General features: G+C 39.5%; 1 protein-coding gene across 2 annotated transcripts in view; it reads right to left on the reverse strand.

Moving 5' to 3' along the window:
- MSH3 (mutS homolog 3) overlaps positions 1 to 24,968 on the reverse strand; it is a 157,870-nt gene that overhangs the window by 27,864 nt on the left and 105,038 nt on the right. Inside the window, exons 20-21 of one of the 2 annotated variants that reach the window (XR_011525691.1) lie at positions 10,736 to 10,841; positions 5,732 to 5,889 (exon numbers count right to left, since the gene is read on the reverse strand). Coding sequence is in view for 1 of the 2 variants with exons in the window: in XM_008518033.2 (XP_008516255.2) it covers positions 5,732 to 5,889 (158 nt within the window). In the remaining variant the exon portion in view is untranslated. The remainder of the gene's footprint in view (positions 1 to 5,731; positions 5,890 to 10,735; positions 10,842 to 24,968) is intronic. The other variant, XM_008518033.2, reaches the window with a different exon arrangement.

Here is a 24,968-nt window from a genome sequence, read left to right on the forward strand (position 1 = left end):
TGTCTCTTATGTATGTACAAAGCAAAGTTGTAGGTTAAGGGAGGGGAAAGAGAAATGCACAAAACAAGAAACTCATCTTCCAAGAATGGACAACACAATAGTAGAGGTGGACATGTACACGAACAACTATGAAACCAAAAGTGGTAAGAGCTTTAAAAGAGGAGGATACATGCATGATTGAAGTAAAGAATTGAGAGCGATTAGATTACTTCTGGCTATGGAAATCAAGGAAGACTTCATGAAGGAGTAGGCATCTGAGCTAGATCTTGAACACCACATGGGATTTTAACAGAAAAAAAATAGCAGGAGGGGTATTTCTGGCACAGGAAATAGTATAAGCTGAAGACGACAAATGGGAAAGCACGTAATAGCTTTCTAGAATTCAGAAAGAACTGTTTGGTTGACACTTAAGTAGATGAGGGAAAGAAACAGAAGACTGGAAAGATTGGTGGTTATCTGGTGGGTCTTGTCTGACACACCCAGAGATCTGTATTTACTATAATGGGGCCCATTAGAGGTTTCGGAGCAGGAGAATGATCCGATCATAGCCGTGCCCTGACAGGCGCCTAACAGAGACATGAAAACTGACTGGAGAGAGGAGAAAATGAAGGCTGAGCGAGCAGTGAGAGTTCCTGCAAAGGTGTGTACTAAGTAATGGATGCCGGAGTCACACCTGAAGCAGTGAAAACTGAATGACGACTAGACAAAGTAGGTGCTCAATCATGTCTGTTGGGGACACCACAATCAGATTCTCACACATATTTCATCCATTTCTTTCCTGCTTGATGGAAGAGCTTCTCAATCCAGGTGACACAGTACAGGTCTGGAGTTTCAGGGCTACCATCAGCCAGCCCAATTAGGCTGCAGTGTGTGGCACCTACAGCCCTGGATCCACCTCTGTCCAAGCCAGGTGAGACTCACCCCCAAGACACTTTGTCCAGGCCTCACTCTTCTCAAGGCAGCCCAGGAGACAGAATACACCACGTCTCCTTTCCATGTTTTCATCAGTCAGAACCCTAGGTGTGTGTCCTCCTCTGTGGTTCCTGGATCCAACATCAAGTCTGTATTGCCCGACACTTCTTAGGCTTTATCCAACTCTCCACCACACTCACCTCCTAAACCAGATATTGGGCGCCTTGGAAGAGCTGCCAAGTAACCAGAAACTCCGCTATATCCTCAGTCTCTTCTCCTCAAGGGCACTCCCTCACTTCCCTCTCCAGTCCTTCCCCTGCAGCCCTCTCAAGAAATCACCATTCATTTCCTTAGACCATGTGACACCTCAGGGGTCTCCTGCTCATCACTCTCACTTCTAGGTTCTACTTTCTTATAATAAAAACTGCTCCTTTGAGGTTGTGCCATTTGACCATAACATCCTCCCTCTTTCTATGTTGTCAGCTACTCAACTTCAAACCATTCCCCTTCATTCACCCAAGATGTTAGTACCTGGCGTACATCTTCCTCCGAACCCCAAGAGCCCTGCCATAATTTTGGTAGACTTAATGTCCATCTGGCTAAACCAGCCACTATCTAGATCAATCCTAGACTTCCTCTTCGCCAGTCTCCTTCTCCTCTACTCTACCCCAGCCATCCAACACCAAGGTCACATCTTGGACTTGATCATAGGCCTGAACTGTTTTACCTCAAAAGCAGCCATTCCAACAACCTCCTGTCCTTCCAGCTCATTCAACACTTCCACCATGCTTGTTCAAGGCTCGCAGGACTCTGGCCCACCTACCATCTACTGTCCCCTGTTCTGTCAGCCCTCTCCTTGTTTAAGGTCCACAGTCCATCATTTCACACACACACTTGCAGATTCCTAAGCTCCTTCTGCTTTTTCACTCGTCTGGAAGAACTCCACCCTGTACTAAGCTGACTGCCTATTTCAAGCCTGCACCCCAAGTGCTGGAAAAAGCCATCTTTGAATCTCTTCTCTCTCCCCCTACTTTTTTTGCCCTTGCTATTTATTTGTTGAAGGAGCCAGTCATTTGTCCTGCACTTTCCCACAGTCTAGATTTTACTGATGGCATCCCAAAGGTGTTGTTTCTGTTCCTCTACCTTTTTTCCCTCATAAACTGGCAGACAGACCTAAAGGTCTGAATAGATTTGAGTGTGTGCCAGACTTCACAGGTTGAGTTACAAACTCTTCCTGAATGTCTGGTTGTCTCTCTTTTGATAACATTAGCAGCCATTTCTAATTATTGCCTAGATCTATTTTTACATTAGAGATTGCAAAAAAAGAGTGATAATCTAACTTTATCATTCCTTCTTTATTTAATAGCTGGAACACACTTCTATAAAGAGAAAATTCCTCTCATTACCTATTTGGAAAGGCAGGATAGCTGCTTGATTCTTCCCCTTTATTTTTCAATTTTCATTCCCCAAAGTGACTAATGATTTTTCGTTTTAAGTATTACTCTGAATTCAGTCTAATATCCTCCAAGGTGATCGATGCATTTTTTTTAGAATCATAAATTCATGTATATAACTATATCCCCCTTAAACATGTTCAAGTCAACCACTCAAAAACAAAACAAGTCCCTTATGAGATCTCTCACCTCCTCTTCCCAGCCAATCTGCCTCCGTGTCACCTGTACTAACATTCGCCATTTCCTGACCTCTCACTTGCTCCTTAACCCTCGTTAACTGGAGTGTGGCCCCACCACTCCACCAAACAGCTCTTGCTAGGGTCACTAGTGACATCCATTTTGCTAAGAGCCAAGTTGACTTTTCAGGTTTCATCTCCTCAGACCTTTAGGCGCTGCTGGCCACTTCCTTCCTCCTGTAAGCACCACTTCCTTCCTCCTGGAAGCACTCTTCCCCTTGCTCCCATGACACTGAGGCCAGGGTGTGTCCCACCTCTCTGGCTACTCCTCCTCTGTGGTTTTTCAAGCTTCTTACTCAGCTCTGACATGTTGGCAGTTCTAAGGCTCAGTCTGGGAACATTATCTTCTCCATGATCCTCTCTGCCAGGATGAGCTCATCCACAGCCAGGACTTCACTCACCACTTGTACAAAGACTGCTTACAACAAATTTACAGCATTACCTTTTATCTCTCCCTCTGAACTCTATATCCAACTGCCTACATGACAGCTCCCCTTGAATGTCTCAGAGCATTTCTACTTACTATGCACAAGGATAAAATCAGGATCCATGAAAAAAATCACCGTCTTCCAATAAATGCCAGCATCCTCCACCCAGAGGCACCAACCACTGTCATGGCCGACAACTCCATTTATCTCAGCCACAGAACCCATCTAGCACCAAGTCCTGCTGATTTATTTCCTGAACACCTTTCAAATATGACTCCTTTCCACTTAAACTAATGCTACAAACCTAGTCCAAACTACTGATACCTCTCACCAAGGCCACTGCAAGAGCCTACTGAGCAGGGTACTCTGATCTGCCGTGTCCTTTCTCTGAACACTCTCTGCACTGCAGCAGTGTGGACACGATTGTGCCAAGCCCTGCTTCAAAGCCTGCAGTGATTCCCCAGCCTCCTAGGATAAACACCCTGGGTAACTTGCCCTTTCCTATTCTTCAGCTTCATCTAGAATCTTGCTCCTCTAGAGGGCCACCCCTCAGTCCCTTGTCTCACGGTGTCTTTTTTAATGTGAAAGGACCTTTGCACATGCTGCTCCGTTTGTCTGAAATGCTCTTCCTTCCTTCGATAGTTAACTCGTGCTTCAGATAGGTGCTCAAGAGTCACTTGCTAAGGGAAGCCTTCCACTGACCTTCCTGACGAGATCACACCCAGTATCACAGGCTGTCACAGCATCTTGTATGCAACCTTTCTAGATGTGTCACAGTTGCAACTTTACATTTCTTTATACAATTTTTTGGTTAATGCTCATCTTCTCCGTCAGGTAAGCTTCATGAAAACAGAAACTATGGTTGTTTTGTATTCCCAGTGCTTCTCATATGTTAGACGCTAAGTTAGTATATACTGGACAAATGAACAAATGAAAATGAATGGATAAACACCCAAATTTCTTGAAATTAGTGTGGTTTGTCCTTTTTCAGAAGACTTATACTTGCTCTCACTGAATGTACTTAATAGAAAGTATTCTATATAAAGGGCACAGAATGTGCTTATGCATTGATAAGAACGTTATTATACTACTATTATAAATACGTGGTCATCATAAAAGTTAGCTGTTATTATTATCACTGAAGTCATTCCTTATAGCAGAAACTGTTTTCTGGTTGCCTCTGAATCCATTCCCAAACACTGTGTCCCTTGTCTAATTCCATTATAAAAACTGGATAAAACCAAATTCTTACTTTCTTTTCCCTTGCAATTATGCCCATAAGACACAATCCTGGTTAGTGAAATATAAGTGGAAGTTTTCTGGGAAGCCTCTGAAAAGGTACTGATCTCCTGAAAAAATGGAGAAGCTTTGGTATTCCTTCTCCTTTTTCCCTTATCTGAATACGAATATGATGTCTGGAGTCACAGCAACCATCTTGAAACTATGAGGTAAAGGCCAATGAATTGCAGAGCCCCTGAAATATCAGAAGCAGCCACCTACCTCAAGCCTTCTTATTATATGAGAAAGTAAATTCTTATTTTCTTTTCTATTACTTGTATCTAAAAATATTCCTAATTGATATTCTGCTCACTAACAAGATTCTCTTCCAGATAAATCACCTTACATTGCCCAAGATGTTTTTCCTTTCTTTCTTTTTCTTTTTATCTTTCTTCTCTTTATTAAACTTCTATCACTCTTCTTAATAAAATGTAACCAAAATAAAATACCTAGCATATTTTTCTTGCAAAATAGAAGATTAATTACAACTTTAAAAACTAAAGAAAGCTTCTTTAGATTTCTTATATTGAGTTAATTTACAAATATATTGAGATCAAAATAACATCTGTTTGGTGATATGGCATCAAACAGAATTTAGGTTGCTTTGTTTTGTTCACTCTCAGGTTAAAAACCAAGCTTTGAAGCATTTTCCAGCTATTCAGGCACGTCAGTGTTGGCATGTGACAAATTCTGATGTTATTTCAGAGTCAAATATTAAATAAATATGAAGTGGATAACAGATCAGATACTTTACACACACAGCTTGACCATATACTATAGACTACATTTTTCTAAAAATGTACATATAAGAAGTATAAATGGAAATTTAAGAAATGATAAATCTAAATAAATAGATTAAACAATGAATTCTCGTTAGTGAGTTATTTTACATCTAGTTATTTTACCCATATTCCCAATGTGGCATGCAATTTAGATTTACATGTTGAGGGTAAGACCTAGTCAGTTGTATGTAACGTTCTTAGAGTAAAAAAGAATAAGAATTAAATTATCTTGGGCCAGTGCCTCTTTCACTCTGCTCTCAGCTCCCCACCTATAAAGCAAGGAGGGTGGGCCGGTTTTCAGGCTGCCCTACAGGCCACAGCCAAGCCTCCGAGCTCCCATCTCTGATTAAGGGAGAGCAGACCTGCTTCTATCTGTCCAAATACTGATCTTCTACATAAGACTTTCTTTAAAGTAAGAACCCAGTAACTAAAAATAACTTGAAAACTACTGGACAAAATGATCTCCGAGGTCTCTTCTGGTATTAATATTCATGATGAAATGATTTCTTCAAGTTCCTGAGCTCTAAATATTTTAAGAGGAAATCTATTCATCTAAATATGAACATAAAAATAAAATTCATGTGACAGTGTGGGCTTGATTTATTTTCAGAAATACATTTAAATGGAACTAATGTTTTTACCTTGTGAAAATGCCATCCACAATTCCAATTGTTGCTTCCTCTGCAGGAACATAGGAGCCAATCTGAGCCATGACAGTAATCAATGCCACTTGTTTTATGTAGGAGCTCTTTCCACCCATGTTTGGTCCAGTAATTATCATCACTCTCTCTGAGTCCCCCTGGAAAATTAAAAAGCAATTTCACTCATAGTACCAGAGAGCTTTTATATAATATCTACACATTATTCCATGGGAATGCACTAGGCAAAATATGGCTTTGTGGTACTTAAATATGTCACCAATTAAGTATCACAAAGGGAAAGAGAACCTCTTTGTCTTCAACTTGAACCGTGCTATTGCAGAACAGTGAATTCTTAGCAGCTTACAAGGTTGTTTCTGGGTATAAAAAAGGAAATAACAAGAAGCAACCTAAATGAGACTACCATGGCTTTCTCATTAAATATTCATTAATCTGCCTATGTGTGTGTTTTGCATATGACTTGCATTTAAAATCTATCCATTTCCGTTTGCCCATGTTAAAGCTACAGGCATTATATATCTAATTGCCCAAAGCTCTGATTTGGGCTGACAGCACGTGAATTTTTCCACTTATAGACAGATGACTGCTAAAGAGATTGATAATATCAAACTCTAGATGTTGGTTTTATCAGCATTTAATTATTCACTGGCATTTCACCAGAGCATGTGAAAGAGGCAGAAAAGCTGAAACACGTGCAATGATTTAATTTCTAGAACTTGCCTATATTAGCCAATTACAGTACTTGCTATGTACAGACTCATCCTAAGGGAAATTGTCCCACTGCAGCCCTTTGCAGAGGAGTTAGCTCAAGGCATCCAGGTGCTGTGCTATGTGAACCCACCACCCTTGGCAATACCTGCCTGGTCAAGAAGAGCCCACCTGTAACTGACCAACAACCTAAGAGGCAGCCTCACATAAAAGCTCTTCCAAAACTGGGCCAATCAATAATCTCTTGGGAGTTTAACCTGAGAACCGGGGCGAGGTCCAATCAGCAGTAACTGGAGCAGAGGTTGAAAAAGAACACAGAATGAGGCCATAAGGCACTCATAGGGGACCATGAGCAAGAAATGATAAAGAAACAAAAGTTATTCTAGAGTAGGGGGTAAAGAGGGCAGTCAGTAATGATGGGGAAGAAAAAAGAAAGAGCCAAGGGGAGTTGAGAAACCTCATGCAAACAATGGGGTATCAAAGTAAAACATTATAAAGTCTTATTGTTGAGGAGATAAAAAGAAAACCTGCTCCATCTCTACAGCGGTCTGATGTAATTAACCAGACATTTCCAGCCTCCCCAAAGCCAAGCTGTGCTAGAGAGCCTGTTCTTCCTGTGTGATTTCTTTCTCTTATGGTTACACGTGGCTTTATAACGAGCCTCATGAATATCCACACTTACAGGAATTTGACCGAATCTTTGTTTCTTGGCACAGTAAGAACAAGGAAAGAAGCTTGGTACAAGCAGAATGATAAAACTAGCAGATTAAAATAAAATGAATTCCAAGGCCAGCCCAGTGGGGTAGTGGTTAAGTTCGCACGTCCCACTTTGGTGGCCTGGGGTTCACTGGTTGGGATCCCGGGCACAGACCTACACACTACTTATCAAGCTATGCTGTGGTAGGCATCCCACAAATAAAATAGAGGAAGATAGGCAAGGACGTTAGCTCAAGGCCAATCTTCCTCAGCAAAAGGAGGAGGACTGGCGACGAATATTAGCTCAGGGCTAATCTTCCTCAATAAATAAATAAATAAATAAAATAAAATAAACTCCCCTACAGAGATGAAAAATAATAAGCCTACTATAAACAAGCAAATATTTGGCATAGCCAAATATTTTGCAAATTTAAACGAAAGGAACAGATTTCTTTTTTAAAACTGGCAAAAATGAGAAGAAAATCTGAATAATCCTATATTTACTAAGAGATTAAATCTGTAATTTAAAGCCCTTCCACAAGAAAAACTCCAAACCCAGAGAACTTCCCCACTGAATACTTCCAAACATTTAAGAAAGAAATAGCACTAATCTTATAAAAACTCTTCTAGAGAACAGAAGGAGAAGAAACTCTTCCCAAATCACTGTAGAAGGTCAACATAATCCATAATCTTGATAACAAAACTTGACAAGAACACTACAAGAAAGAAAAATTACAGGCCAATTTCTTCCAAAAGTACAAATGCAAAACTCCTTCATAAAATATTAATAAGCCAATCCAGGGATATATTAATCATTTAGAGTTTTTGAAGAATACAAGGTTGGTTTAATATTCAAAAGCAAATCAATGTAATTCATCACATTAACAGAATAAGGAAGAGAACTCATATAATGATCTCCAATGACACAGAGAAAGCATTTGATAAAATTCAATACCCATGCATTAAAAAAAAAAAAAAGTAGGGGCCGGCACGGTGGCATGGCAGGTAAGTTCGCATGCTCTGCTTTGCTGGCTCAGGGTTCCCGGTTCAGATCCGGGGCGCAGATCTATACACCACTTATGAAGCCATGCTGTGGCAGGCATCCCACATATAAAGTAGTGGAAGATGGGCATGGATGTTAGCTCAGGGCTAATCTTCCTCAAAAAAAAGGGCAGGAAAAGGGAACAAAAGATATAACGATTGCAAAGAAAATAATGAAACTGTCATTATTCCTATATGTCATGATTGTGTTCCCAGAGAGTCTAAAGAAATCTACAAAAATTATTGCAATCAATAAATGAATTTAGCAAGATCTTTGGGTATAAATTCAGTATACAAAAGTCAACTTTATTTCTACATTTTAGTAACAAGTAATTAAAAATCAAAAAAATTTGATAACATAATTTACCACAGCATCCAAAGAAATCAAATACCTACAAATAAATCTAACAAAATCAGCAAGTACCCTATACAGAAAACTACAAAAGACTACTGAAAGGAATTGAGGAATACTTAATTAAATGAAGGAAGACACCATGTTCACAGACTGGAAGGCTCAATATTACAACGCTACAATAATTAAACTAGTTTGATTCTGGCACAAAGATATACAAAAAGACCAGTGGAACAGAAAAGAGTGCAGAAACAGACTGACGTGTATACAGTCTCTGGATTTATGACAAAGGTGACACCGCAGCACAGTGGACAAAGGACAGTCTTTCCAATAACTGGTGCTGAATCGAAAGAACATCCATGTAGAAAAATAAAAATCTTGATTTCCTAACTTACATCATAAACAAAAATCAATTCCTAGTGGATTACAGATTTGAAAGACAGGGGAAAACAATAAAGTTATTGGATGGTAACATATGACCTTGGAGTAGACAAAGATTTCTCAAACAGATCACAAATCACAATTAATTATAAAGGAAAAGATTGAAAAATTGGAGTAGATTAAAATTAAGAACCTCTATTCATCAAAACAGGCTATTAAGAGAATTAGGAAAATGCAATCAAATCATAAAGAGACAACATCACTTCGCATGTACACAACAGCTAAAGTTAAACAAAGAAAAAAAGCCTGTCAATATTAAGCTTTGGCAAAGATGTAGAAAAACTAGAGTTCTTACACACTGCTGTGGGGGTGGTACATTGTACACTATTTTGGAAAACTGTTTGGCACAATCTACTAAAGCTGAAAATAGATATATCTGAACAATTCTGCTCCCAGGTCTATGTCCAACAGAAACATATAGGATGTATTCCAAAAACATGGAAAAGAATGCTCATGGCAGTACTTTGCATAACAGCCCTAAATTGGAAGTAACTTCAATGTTCATCAGTAGTAGAACAGATAAATCGTGATATATTCATACAATGAAATTCTCTATGACAATGGAAATAAACGACAAGCAAAAAATATGGAAGATGACAGACACAATATATATTGTATGTCTCTATTTATATAAAGCTCAAAACAAGCCAAACTATAATGTATGGTAAAAGAAATCAGGATAGTGATTATCTTTTTGGGGCTAGGTAGCTACTGGGAGGACCTCCCTTACTCTACGAGGGGAGCTTTTAGAATGTGCTCTATTTCCACTCTATTGTTCTATCTTGATCTGGGTGTTGGATACGGCAGTGGTACACTTTGTGGAAATATACTAAGCTATACACTTACGATCTGTGCATGTTTCTGCATGTACGCTGTATTTCAGTAAAGGTTATTTTCAAAAGGAAATTTATCTCACAAATCCACCAAGCAATACAATTCTGGCAGTTAATTTTGAAATTTATTTGATAGAGTAAAAAAAAAGGTCAATACAATTTTGAAGAACCACAACTGGGAGGGGAGACTTTATTGTAAAGCTATGGTAATTAAAAGTGTGGTACGGCTTTAATAGGTACACAGAGTAGTGACAGAGACAAACCTATACATGGCATTTGGTATATGTGAGAGGTAGGATCACAAATAAGCAAAAAAGATGTAATATTCAATAAACAACAGCGAGACAATTGGGTATTCATATGATAAAAGATAGATTAGGCCTGAATCTCACAGAGTTCCTAAATCAAATCTAGATGGATGAAAGAATTAAATATGAAAAGCAAACCTTTAACTTTTAGAAGAAAATATGGGAGAATAGCTTACTGACATGAAGCTAATGAATGATTTATTGAACAAGATAGGAAAAGCAACACAAAAAATATAAATCATACAGGAAAAGACACGCTTAAACTTTTTAGAAACTCTGTTGAAAGAAGTCATCAAACACAAAATAAAAAGGCATATAACAAAGACGTACTACTCCTACATATTAATAACACCAAAACAATGGAAAAATGGGCAAAGGACATGAATAGGATATTTATAGAAAAAGAAACATGAAAGGCCAAAAACCTGTTATTAATCAGGGAAAGGAAAATGAAACCAGCAGTGTTTTTCAAGGGGCCTACAAGCTGTTCTGAACATGCATTTGAAAGAATAAAGAAATACGAACAGTGAAAAGTTTTGAAGGAACATTTTTAAGAGATAACTTATAACATTCATCAGATTATGAAAAGGTTTAAAAGTCTGTTTACGTAGCATGTTGGCACAGACGTGGAGAGCCACTTGGAAACATCTAGTAAAGCTGAGGACTCCACATACTGATCTGTGACCCAGCAACTCCTCTTTTAGGGATCCACCCTAGAAAAATACACAAGTGCTCAAAAAGGTATTTATAAAAGTGTTCACTACAGTACTGTTTGTATTCAGAATAGAAAAAAAATAGAAACAATCTAACTATCATTAGGAAAATGAATAGATCTACTTTGTACAATTATTAAAACAATTATTTACAATGTAGAATATGATAAGATAGACTCAGTGTGACATATTTATGTACATTTTAAAAGTACACAAAACATAATTGCACATTAAGATAGATATATATCAAAAGAATAAAAACCACTCATAAGGATAATAAATAAAGTCAGGATAATGGTTACCAATGAGGTTAGGAGCTGAAGAGGGGGAAAGGTAAGGCAGTCATTTACTATGACCTCAGCCATATCGGTAACATTTTATTCTCTTTAAAAAAAACCTCAAGTAAATATTACAAAATGTCAATCTCTATGATATTTGAGTGAAGGGTAAACGGGTGTCTGTTATACTGTTTTCTATACTTTTTCATTTGTGTGAAATATTAGGCAGTTAAAAATTACTTAAATGGATTATCTTAAGATTTAATGATTTATTTCATGGATAATCATGAACAAATCAAACAACTCTTTACAAACGTATTTACATAATTTAGGAAAAGTTCACATAACTTTCAAATGACATTTTGTTACTTGGACTTCCAGCATATTACACAGAAATAAATTAACAGAGAAAAGCACATGATGGTAGGAGAAAGAGAGAATAACCCAGAGGAGGCGATGCTGCCATGCCGAGGCCCTGAATGTGGCAGTGCTGTTTCCAGAGCTGGCTGCAGCGGAATTACCAGCTCAACGGCTCACGCGGGTGGCTGACGGAAACGCAGGAAGAGAATTTCCTTTAATCAGTAATTTAGGAAAGCTCTGAGGAAAAAAATGTACACTTTTTATCTTGTAGACACCTATTGCTTCTAATGCCTTGAAAGACAAGAGTATTTTTACTTACCGTTTGATTCAGCTTTTCCATCCAATGAGAATCAATAATTTGACAGGGTATTTTTTTAATCTTAATTTAATAAACAAAATATTTTAATAAATAAGTTTGTAATGATAAGGCAGTTGGAGTTAGAAGACTGGGTTCAGGTTCCGGCCTTGCCATTAACTAGGGATGCCCCATTTCCTCATCTGTAACACTAACAGAAATCCTGGCCTTTCACGAACTTTGTGAAGTTTAAAATAAGTAAGAAAATATATGTGAAATTCCTTTGAAATTACAAATACTGCAACAGTTTATAAATAATTGTTTCTTAAAACTAGAGACGCCTATAGTAGCCACATGAAGAGAAAGTTCCAATGCACTAGAGACTAACTGAAAAAGAAAAAATGAACTACAGAAAATGAAAATAAATTTGGCTTAGGCTTAATGTAAAAGTCAAATGTGAAACTAATTTGAAGAGTATAAGTAAACATGAGTATGGCACTTACATGAATAGAAACGTTACTGTCTTTTGAATTTAAATTACATATAAGTTAGTGAAAAGTGAATAAGCAAGTCTGACACTTCCCAATATTTTCAAAAGGAATGACATTTTATACGGAGCTACACAGAGACTGCTGGCTTTTAGAACCATGCGATCAAGTACAAGCTCCTTGAGTACTTCGTCTCTCCTCCATTTTATACAGAATAATGAAGTTTTTAGTTTATTTGAACTTTAGGAGCCGACTGATACACAAAAATCAATTCTTCGTACATGTAGACAATATTATATAAAAACTTAGACTTCAGAGTTCTACTATTTAAACAATGTTTATTTCGCTGGGAAACAGGTCTGTCCCTGATACTATATATCCGTAGGTGATGAATGACTGATACAACAAAATGACCCTAGAGATCTTTAACCAGGTGGAGGGTGTCTACCAAACACCAGGCTTAATGGTGACGTGTTAGAAGCATTTCCTTTAGACCAATCAAGACAGGATGCCCACCATTACTGCTTTTATTCAACCGTACCCTGCAGGTTCCAGGCAGTATAACATGACAATAAAAGAAAGAAAAGGTAAAAGGACTAGAAAGGACAGAACTGTCATTACTCACAGACACATGATGACCTACAAAGAAAACCAAAAAGACTGTCCCAGACAAATTATTGTAATTAATAGGAGAGTCTAGAAAGGTGGCTAGATTTAAGATCAAAATGTAAAAATCAGCTGCATTTTTTGTAAGAGCAACGAGTAATTAGAAAATGCAATTGTAAAAAAAGATATGACCAACATAGCAAAAAAGAATACTTAGTAATAAATATGATAAAAGATGTAAAAAACCTTTATGGAGGAAATTTTAAAGTTTTATTGAGAGGACTTAAAAACCAAAATAAGTATATACTACATTCATGGGGGACAAATTTATACGTCATAGCCATATCATAAAGATGTCAACTTTCCCCGAAATCGATCTATAGGGTCAATGTAATTCCAATAAAAATCTCAATTATTTTTCCCCCAAAGAACTGGACAGGTTGACTCTAAAATGAAAGAGAGAAGCAAACACTAAAGAAAACTCCAGACATTCTAATAGCAGAATAGGTGGAGGGCATTTTCCCTACCAGATGTAAAGAATTATTATAATGCTATAATAAACAAGACTGTGTGATTTTGGCTTAAGGACCAAAAAAACTGACCAGTGAAAAATAATAGAGTCCAACACAGTTCCATGAAAATATGGAAACTTACACTTCTTGAGGTTGATGGGGAAAGGATGGATTATTTGAAAATCAGTGCAGGACAACTGATTACCTACATAGAAAGATATTAGATTGGAATCCTACCTCACACCGTATATAAAAATAAATTTTAGGTTGATTCATTAAAGACCTAAATCTGAAAAGTAAAACTTTAAAATATTTATATGAAATTCTAGGTGAATGGCTTTGTGATCTTGGGAATGGAGAAGAATTTCGTAAGCCACAAAAACACTCACCCACAAAAGGAAAGATTGACACATTCAACTTCATTAAAATTGAGACTTTTTGGTTATCAAAAGGCATCATACTGAAGGTGAAAAGACCAAAATTATTCTAAGTTGTCTCTTTCAACACTAAAATATTAGATTCTTTAGCGTTTAAAAGTTGTATGACCCAGAAAAATTATTTAAAACTTAAATGAGAGAGGAGAACTTATGCTTTTAACCAACAGGATCTGCTACCTAATTAAACATTTGGTCTAATTCAACACGACACAGCAAGAAACGATTTTAGGAAAAGTTATTTACTCACTGAACAAGCCACTTAATGACTGAAAAGGAAAAACCCAAATTATCGACAGTTACCTCTAGATTATGCAATTATAGATGACTTTGGTTTCTCTAGTTTTCTAGTTTTCCAAGTTTTCTACCATGAGCATTTTGAACTAGCTACCAATTCCACTTCCAGGAATCAATTCTGTGAGGTACCATTGCAGAATTATTTTTAATACCAAAAAAGTGAATACAAAAGAGGAATTTCTAAAAAATTATGGTAGATCCATACTATTGAATATCATGAAGCCATTAAAAATTATCTGAGGAAAGACTTTCTAATAATATAGGAAAATATTTATTTTGTATTATGAACAAAAATCAGGATATAAAGAAGACATTTATACGAAAAAATCATGGCCATATTTTAAAAACGCAACGAAAAGACAAAGGAAATCCGCCAAAACGTTAACATTGGTTGCCTTTGGGATTAAGGAGCAATTTTCTCCCCTTCCTTCTCCCTTTCTTTATATCCCAAATCTCAATCCATAATTTATCTATAAATGGGATCTGCAGCAATGAGGGGTACTAACATCCAGTAATTTTCACCGTAGTGTTAATTTCTATGAGAACCTTGACAAAAATGACAGAGGGGAGAAATTAATAAAGAACTGGTCCAAAAGTCAGGAAAGGTAGTTTCTAGTCCAGAGTTTGGGCGAGTCAATACAATTCTCTAGGCCTTAGTTCCCCTCCTTCCAGAACAAGGAAGTTGAACTAAATGATCTCTCACCCTCGAATTCTATGATTCGCTGAGAAATAACATGTCCAAGTTCAGACATATTACACGGATATGCGGCCCTCCGTGGAATCAAAGGGCAGAAACTAAATTAGCACCAGAGCTTTGCTCAGATTTGTTTGGAAGAAGGGAAGCCATGGAATTCAGTTGCATGAGGCCCTTGGGAAAAAGGGGTGCCCCGTGAACCTGGTCAGACTTACGGCCACTATCATGGAAGTAGATTTTCCAGGCCCATCCAGATTTGAAGATTTCAGATAAGAACTAACTTTGAGCCTCTAAGGAGTGAAATATTTTCAACTCACTAAACTCAACTATTTGTAGGTGACAAAATGATTGCTTTCCTTATTAATAAGCCCTAATATTTAGACCTCCAATGGGAGATAAATTGTAGACTGGGCACTCTAAATATTAACAGGAAAAAAGACAGGAGATGTGAAGAATCAGGAGGTATTTTTGAGATGCCTAAACACTACCTGTCTCCATCTCTCCTGCTAGTGTGCTGGGGGACCACTGTGACAGAAAATGCTGGTCTTCTGGCTTCTCTGCCCACAGTCCATTCTCCACTCTGCAGCCAGGCTGCTTGTCTTGAAAAGTAAAACAGAACTTGTCTCCTCCTAAAAGCCTTCATATAGCTCCCCACAGCACTTATAATAATGCCCCAACTCCTCACCATGGTCTGAAGGCCATGCCTGCCTCGCAGGCCTAACCTCCTCCCACCCTCCACAGGCTCTCTCAGCGCCAGCCAGACTCGATTTCTGCTCTTCTTCCGCCTGCCAGAAGACGCCAAGCTCATTCCTGCCCTAAGGCCTTTCCACAGCTGTTCCCTCCCTGTGGGATGCTCTTCCCTGAGACTGGATCCTTTCTGCCATGAAAGCCTAAGCTCAAACATCAAGTCCCAGGAAAGACTTTTCCTGACCACCCAATCTACTCGAGCCCCTCTGCCCTGGCATTCTCCATCATGTCAGCCCATTTTATTTTCTCTCTACTTTTTATCCCTCTCTGAAACGTCCTTAATTTTCTTGCTTACTTGTTTATTCCGCTAGAACGTAAGTTCCCATGAGAGCAGGGACTATGTCATCTTGTTCATTCCCACTGACTAGAACAAGGCCTAGCATAAAGAAGGCACTTAAGGAGAAAGGTAAGTTCCTTCAATAAACGCTGCTTAGAAAACTGGACAGACACATGCAAAAGAATGAAAGTAGACCAGTATCTTACACCATACACACAAATTAACTCAAAATGGATTAAACACTTGAATCTAAGACCTGAAACCATGAAACGCCTAGAAGAAAACATAGGCAGTAGGCTCTTTGACATCAATCTTGGCAGTATCTTTTTGAGTATGTCCCCTTAGGTAAGGGAAACAAAATAAAAAACAAATGGGACCACATCAAACTAAAAAGCTTCTGCACAGCAAGGAAACCATCAACAAAACGAAAAGACAACCTAACAATTGGGAGAAGATATTTGCAAATCATATATCCAATAAGGGGTTAATATCCAAAATATACAAAGAACTCAAACAACTCAACAACAAAAAACAAACAACTCAATTTAAAAATGGGTAGAGGATCCGAACAGACATTTTTACAAAGAAGACATACAGATGGCAAATAGGCAAACAAAAAGACGTTCAATATCACTAATTATTAGGGAAATGCAAATCAAAACCACAATGAGATACCACCTCCCACCCATCAGAATGATTATCATTAAAAAGACAAGAAATAACAAGTACTGGAGAGGATGAGAAGAAAAGGGAACCCTCATACAACTGCTGAACTTTCTAAATGTAAACTGGTGCAGCCGCTATGCAAAACAGTATGGAGACGCCTCAAAAAATCAGAAATGGAAATACCATATGATCCAGCTATTCCACTTCTGGGTATCTATCCAAAGAACTCAAAAACATTAATTTGAAAAGATATTTGCACCCCTATGTTCACTGTAGCATTATTCACAATAGCAAAACCATGGAAATAACCCAAGTGTCCATCAATGGATGAATGGAGAAAGAAGATGTGGTATACATATACATTGACATACACATATATGTGTACACACACACATACACCCAATGGAATACTACTCAGCCATAAAAAGATGAAATCTTGCCATGTGCCACAACATGGATGGACCTCGAGGGTGTTATGCTAAGCGAAATAAGTCAGACAGAAAAATACCTGCCTGGAGAAAGACAAATACCATATGATTTCACTCATACGTAGAAGATAAAACAACAACAAACAAACACATAGATACAGAGAAAACACTGATGGTTACCGGGGGGACTGGGAGTAGGGGGAGGGCAAAAGGGCACCTGTGCATGGCGACAGATGGCCGCTAGACTTTTGGTGATGAACACAATGTAGTCGATACAGAAATCAAAATACGATGACGTACACCTGAAATTTTATATAATGTTATAAAGCAATGTTTATATTGGTTTATAATCAACATAAACCAATAAAAAATAAATAAAAATTAAAAATACAATAAATATTGATCAAATAGATGATTTTAATATGTGAAAGGCATCCCAACAGGGTTACTCACCATCCTGACATTTCAAAAAATCATTCACATTCTCTATAAAAACTAGGCAGGAATATATGACTCCCTTTCCTCTATAGTACCAAAGATGACAAAGTAAAGACAGAAATGATCAAGAAATTTCACATATCTAATGTGCTTACCTATCTTTTAGCCAGGATCATACGTATTTGAGGCACCACACGTCAAAAGGTCCCAGATATGAAAAACACATTAAATCCATCTGGAAGACCAGTTAGGACGAGTAAGCAACAGAATAGCCAAAGCTCAAAGTTGGCAAAAACTACCTCTTTACTGACTCTGGAGCCTACTGCAGTTACTGGGAATGCATCAGACTGGACTGGCCTAGACAGTGGCCAGACCTGTGCTAGCACTGAGCATGATGGCACGCACAGGGCGAGTTCTTGAGAAACCACAGATGGATGGATGAATGAGTGACAGTAAACAAAAGCTAAGTACTGCACTAAAGGGACTATGTTTCTGGATGGCACCTACTGCCTTGATAAACCTTTGGCGAGGCTACTAGTTCATTCTTCAAAGTTTTTCCTTAGTATTAGCAATGTCTGTCTGGATAGCATCAGTCAGTAAGATCTTAGTATTGTGTACGGAGAGTCAAAATATTGAATCTAGGGCCTGGCCCTGCGGCCGAGTGGTTAAAGTTCCATGCACTCTGCTTCAGCAGCCTGGGTTCACACATTCAGACCCCAGGTGCAGACTGACTCCACTCACCAGCCATGCTGTGGAGGTGTCCCATATACAAAAAAATAGAGGAGGACTGGCATGGATGTTAGCTCAGGGGCGATCTTTCTCAAGCAAGAAAAGAGGAGGACTGCCACAGATGTTAGCTCAGGGCGAATCTTCCTCAGCAAAAAAAAAAAAAGAAAGAAAGAAAAAGAAAACATTGAATCTAAACCAGCAACTTTTGAGATAACTAATCAACTTCCACATCTACCATCTTCTTTGGGAAAAAAAGAGAAGTAAAGATGAAAAATTAAAAGGTACATTTTAAGGTATCATAAGAAAGTCACAGATAATAAGTGCCAGACATTGTGTTAATGATTTCATGCGCATCATCTCATTTAGTTCTCACAACAGTCTCACGGGGTAATACTAGTATTTCTGTATTCCCGCGTCACAGGTGAGGAAACAAAGGCTTGGAGAAGCTAAGAATCTTGCCCAGTAACGCACAGCTACTGGGCCGCAGAACTGGGATGCTAAGTGAAGATCATCCTCTGACAGATGTCTCAAAGGGGATCCTTGCTCAATGACAGGGAATCAGTCACTGCTAAGTAAGAGAAGAGCTGCCCTAGCTGGACCCACGGCCAGCATCCTTGGGTCCATCGCTGGGCACATTGGAATGATGATCAGTCAGAAAAACCCCTAAGTCACAAGACGCACAGCAGAAAAAAATAAAACAACTAAAATTGTCACACATTAATTCCCAAGACTTGTGCATCAGCTCATTTTCTGCAAAAAACACTTTCTTCCTTGACAGGTACAGATATTGACACCTATCTTTAAAAAAGAATCATAGTAGAACCATTTTTATAATAGCTGCAGCTGAAAAAATTTGGCAGTTTCCAAGTGTTTTATTCCCTGAAAATGTTACTCTAGCGAAGGCTCCTCCAGACTGGCTCTCAGCCAAATCCTCACACTTTTAACCTAAGGTGAATGACAAACACAAAGACGGCGAGAGCGAGGCTGGAAGGAGCACAGGCTGTGTGTTGAGATGCTGGGGTAAGGGTCCAAATCCTCCTGACGTCTGGATGCTGCCCAATTTACATTCCACTGAGAGCTAGCTGTCACTCAGGCCAAATCTCTCATTTTATAAATGAAGAAACTGAGGCCCAGCGAGTATGGTGGCCTGTCCAAGATGACAGTAAAATAATAGCTGATCAGGATTTGAATTTATATCTCCTATCACTGTTAGGCACTTTTCCACTATACCTGTACACCAAAAAGGAGTACATGGTAAGAATTTAAAAAAACAGAACACAGAAAGTCCTAGAATAGAAAGAGATTATCTTGGGCCAGAGTGATGATGAAGGCTCTGAGGAGGCAGTAGTATCTTTTGGGTCTTGAAGGATGAGTAGGAGTTCAATCAGTGGCAATGGGTAAGGGACAGGAAGAGAAAAGAGTAACATTCTGGGCAGAGGGAACAGCACAGGTCAGGACACTTTAAAAAGTACCCAATGATAACCTGATCTCACTGTTTCAGAAGCAGGAAGAAAGGGACACCAGGGGAAAGGAGTGACAGAAAACAATGTTCAAATGCCATTAATATTTCCTCTAATTTTTAACGATATGATCCAATGACCGTGCTACGTGAAAAACACATTTACAGCAAAATCTATAAGAATAATCCAGCTGTGGAATTAAATTAAGCTTAAAATGCAGACATATTTTACGGTATGCGTTGTTGTTGTTTGCTTGTAATTAGGTACAAAGAGTCAATAGCTTACGAGCAGCATTGTAATCAGCCTTACTTTTAACTTTTGTACAACCAAAGCAAGCCTCGTCTGAGCCGCTATTAATACGTGTCCTGGGAGAAGGGAGGAGACAGAAAGTTTGTGGTCCTTGGTCCCCTCCTGCACTCCCTCATCTTCACCAGTTTCAACATCATTCATGCAGCAAATATGCGAGCACCTACACTGTGCCACACACAGTGCCAGGGATTGAGGCACCCCAGGCCCCTTCTTGGTCTCAGGGGAAGGGACTGTGACCAGGATTCCAGTGCCCACCCAGTCCCACTCTAGAACACCTGGGCTGTGGGTTTCCTTTGGGCTACAGAGAGCCACAGGGTTTGGTCACTTCCTAGCAATCTTCCAGCTTCGCACATTTGACTCATTCTCTTCCCTCCCACAAAATGAGAAACCGTCAACCACACTTCTCCCCTTCTCTCTCCCAGTAAGGTGAATTTGTATTATTTATATTAAAAACAAAAACAAAAACCCACAAGCAAACTAGAAACCCCAACTTTAACTGCTGTCGGAAATCCGTCCATTAGAAAGCCATTCAGGTTAATAAGCAAACAATCCTGAGACTGCAGTGGATCACAGCGGCATCTCCCAAGCACGCCTTGGCACGTCACGCCCTGGGCTGCCTCACAGACCTACCTCACAGGGTGCAGGGGTGCCAAGTGCCGACCGCCTGACCTTCAAGGTGGTGGGTGGGGCTGAGACAGCCTGGGCAAGCATTTCACTCTGGGCAACCTTTTCTTTCTCCTTTTATTCCAAGGTACCATCAAAGTATTAGCATTTTCTACGTGTGCTGTGACCTGAAAAAGGGTGGAGAGCACTGGCTCGCCTTAGAGTACTTCTAAGTTTGGGAATGAGTCCAAGACTGCGCGACGCGGGCAACCTGGAGCAGGTCAATTCCCTCCAGTGGGCCTTCGTTCACTCACAGGTAGGAAGAGGGGGCTACTCTAAATGATCCCTAATTTCCCTTCTAGTTCTACAGTATACTTGTTCCTAGAGCTGTGAAATCCCCATAGAATAGCCCAAAAAATAACATTTTGTGCAGAAAAAAGGCAAAAATTGAAAGTGAGACTTGGAAAGCGCTCAAAGCTTGTAGCTAATCCTTGTTAATTTGACAAATCTGATCGGGTGCCTGCTGTGTGCCAGACAGCTGTGACTGACAGCAGGATTACACCTAGACCAGGAGCCCATTCCCTGTTCTCGTCAAGCTTAGTCCCCCGGGAACCACAAGCCAACTAAAGAGGGCAGTTATAATATAGTGAAATAAGTACCAAAGTGGGGAGACACGGAGTGTAGTGGGTTTGTGACGGGGTACCCACTTAGGAAAGGCTTAGTGCAAGAGGTAACATTTAAGATAAGACTCAAAGAACAAGCAGGAGCTACAGAGCAGTGGGGTGGGGGCTGGGGGTGTGAGGCGGCAGTGGACGATGTGTGGAAAGACGGCATTCTAGGCAGAGGGAATACCACCTGCCAAGACCCAGAGACCTGGTGACTTGGGAACTACACGGCTGGATTGTAAGCATTAATTCAAATAAGAGAGTGATGTGACAGGTTCGGAAAAGCCCTGTGGCTGCAGCGTGGAGAATGAACTGGAGCGGGGCAAGACGGGGGTGGGAAGATCCAGTGGCTGCTAAATCTACTCATATTATGCAGTGAGTCAGGCAACGGAACAAAAAAAGAGTTTAAAAGAGTATTCCTTTCAGTTCTGCTTGGAGAAGTCAAACGAGGTTTCCTAGAAGCTGAGACAGAGCTGGGTGTCAGAGGCTAGTAAGGAATATACAACAGCATCTTGTTACCATTGTGTTTTTATTTTTTTGATGCTCAGATTAAACTAGACCCCCAAATTCTGATGAAAAGGTCAAGAAAACATGTTTAAAAGATGCTTCAGAAGTCTCTTCACGTGAACCTGCTTTCAGCGACCCTGCTCCTTCTGTGCTAGTGCCCGAGAGGCTCTGCCCTCACCCTTCTTTACGTTTCACACACTCTCCCTGCGTGACAGACCCCGACCAAAACTCCCTGTGCACACAGGACCACGCTAAACTCCGTCACTCCAGCTCAGACCTCTCTCCTAGCCTGTATATTCACCTTTGCCGCGGCTCTCCACCCAACGTCCCAGAAGCACCTCAGAGCACAGTTCCTCTCTACTTGAATCTTTCCTATATTTCTGCCAGAAAACCTAGCACAGCAGGCCCCCCCAAAATGTTAGTTTGTTTATTGACCATTTGGATATCTTCTACTCTGAAATGCCTGTTCAAGTCAGTTGCCAATTTCTCTACCAGGTAATCTGTTAGTTCCCTCATAGCCTTTGTAAGTACATATTCTATTGCTGTTAATTTAATTGGGTATATCCCCCCACCAGATTAGGGAGGTATTATGTCTCCCTTCTTTGTAAGTCTGACATCAAGCACAATACTAAGATACAGTGTGTCAAAATCCATAAGAACATTCATAAAATACTGCTAATAAAAAATTCACAAATAAATGCAAGATGATGAAATATAAGGGGAAAAAAGGACTATTCTTAAAACCAGGAAAGGAAAAGTACGCAGAAAGTTCGCTTGTTCAGAAGCACTATAATAAGTTCATATAATACAGAATCCAGAAAAATACACTTATAATTACATGTACGAAAGACCATTTCTTAAAATTACATGATTACCAAAAGCAACAATGCCACCAACTTTCAGGAAATTATTTTCAGACTATATTTTATAATTAATACTTATAAAATATTTTAAATTGAGTTTTACACAGTAAGTTCTTTTTCAACACTATCCCTATATATAAATTTATACCCTGCAAAACAGAATGCGCTTCACCATAGCAACAGTTCTATATCAACTCCTACTCAAGTTAGAAAAGGCATATGTAAAAGAAACGAATATTCTGGAATATTCTGAGATGCCTGCTGGAATAAATCACTCCACTTATTTTGCAGAAATCTAAATATAAGAGTTCAATGTTTCTTTAAAACATTCTTGTAATTAAGTAGAAGGCTATTTTAGTTTCTCAAATCTTGCCTTATTAAATATTATAGCATATCTTGTAAAAGAAAGAGGGAAAGAGGAAAAAAAATGAAAAAGGAAATAAAAAACAAAAAAATCAACGTTAAGGATAACATACTTGGGATCAGGTTGGTTGGCATGATGGGAGATGGGAGCAGTAACAGGTAATGGTGTTTAAGTGATTTATAAGTAAAATATAAATCAACATACTAAATGTTATAACTATATCACTTTCTCAGGAAAAGCTATATCCTACTGGTAGTATGGGAACTGAAAAAGAAATTCTATTTTCACATAGTCTTCTTTTAAACGACAATAAAAGCATTAGTACTTATTAACTTGGTTTGATAAATTAAGTAATTTGTAAATTCCCTAATTAGAGTGAGCAAGTTTATAGACTTTGGGGATCAAGTTATACCAAAAAGTCGCTGTATGACATCAAAATGTAACATTAAACTAGACGTAATTCAAAGCATTTCCTTTCACTTACCACCCTGTGGCCAGCCAAATTCTCCTTGCCACACCTTTGCCATCCTTGCTCACAGCCCCAAATGGAATACCATTATAGTCCCAAGTCCCTTGCTATTCTGCACTCCCTTCTCTGACCTAATTTCCAGTTGCTCCCCTACATTCGAATTCTCCCACTGTCCTCTGAAAAATTTCCCAGTCCTGCCACGTTTCTAACCTCCTTGCTTAACATCTCCCTCCTAAACTGGCTTAAAGTGAAGCCCGGCTGTTGCTCCTCTGCAGCCCTTCATTTGGGGGCTGAGCTTTTCGCCACATCCTACCATACGTATCTCAGGGTCCAGAGTTCTTTCTTACTTGCTTCTTTAGGGCTTCACCACCTCTACGTGTCCTCACTGCAGGCATCTATAAACCTCCAGCTCACCAGTTTCCATCCCTTGGAATCTCTGACACCTGGGCCACCTTCATCTCCCCCTACAAATCTTGCTGTTATCTTAGATGATTTCAACATTCCCATGGATGACTTTTTCCCAAACTCTGTTCTTTGACCTCCTCATCTCCAAGGATCTTCTCCACTTCTGCTATCCACCTTCCATGGCCATAACGAGGATCTTGCCAACACCCAGAAGAACATTATCTCTGAAATCTTAAAATCAGGCACCTCATTCTCTGACACAACCTCTCTCTCTTAACTCCTCCCTAAATATTCATTCTTTCACCTCATCACCAGACTACTTTACTCTATGTTGACGAAGACTCTCTCCTTGACCAAACTCTACTCAGGATCCTCTAAGCTCTCTTCTTGATGAGACCTCAACCTGGGCCTATACAAACTGCGCCCTCTCAGTACGAATGATTTCATTTACCATCCCCTGCCCCCCCCCACCCCCCCCACCCCCCCCCCCACCCCCCCCCCCCCACCCCCCCCCCCCCCCCCCGACCAAGAGACCAGAACAAACACTAGCAGGTTTCTAACAGCTCAAGGCCTCGCCCTTAGGATGACCCCAGTCCCTCTTAAAATGCCTGCCTGAGAAAGTGCAACACTGCCAGGAGAGTTTACTGTTTGTTCCAGGCAAAATCTGGGGATGGGCAGATGGGCTCCTGAACCTCCCCTTAGAGCATTTACTTCAGAAAGTTCTCAATTATAAATTCTTTCTCTGCCACTTTGAGATGTAAATCTATTACCACCCAGAACTGTGTTCTCAAGGACTTGAGAGTCATCTCTTTGAAATGCAAACATTCCAGGAGGTAACTCTCCCTCCTTCCCAGTCCCTGTGGGTGGGGATAAACACCAGTTGCCAGTTAGTAAACCCAGATGGTTTCACAGTAACCAATCCCTTTTCCCCTTTCTGTAAATTTCCACTTGCCTGAATCTGCTCAAGACGCTTTCTTATCCCTGTTCCTCCTCTGTATTCTCTCATTCTCCCTTTAAAACATGCAGTCACTGCACAAACTGAAGCTGAGTTTGGTTCACACTGGACTCTTTACCCTATTGCAATACTGAATAAAACTACCCTTACTGCTTTAATTGGTGTAGGGCTTTATCTTTGACAATGTAACTGTATATGACACACAGACACACACACACACACCCTCCCCTCCCACACACTCACTTTTTCCCCCAGCTTCAATCACTCTCTTGCTGTAT

Source organism: Equus przewalskii, chromosome 13, assembly GCF_037783145.1.
Source record: "Equus przewalskii isolate Varuska chromosome 13, EquPr2, whole genome shotgun sequence".
NCBI classification, from domain to species: Eukaryota; Metazoa; Chordata; class Mammalia; order Perissodactyla; family Equidae; genus Equus; species Equus przewalskii.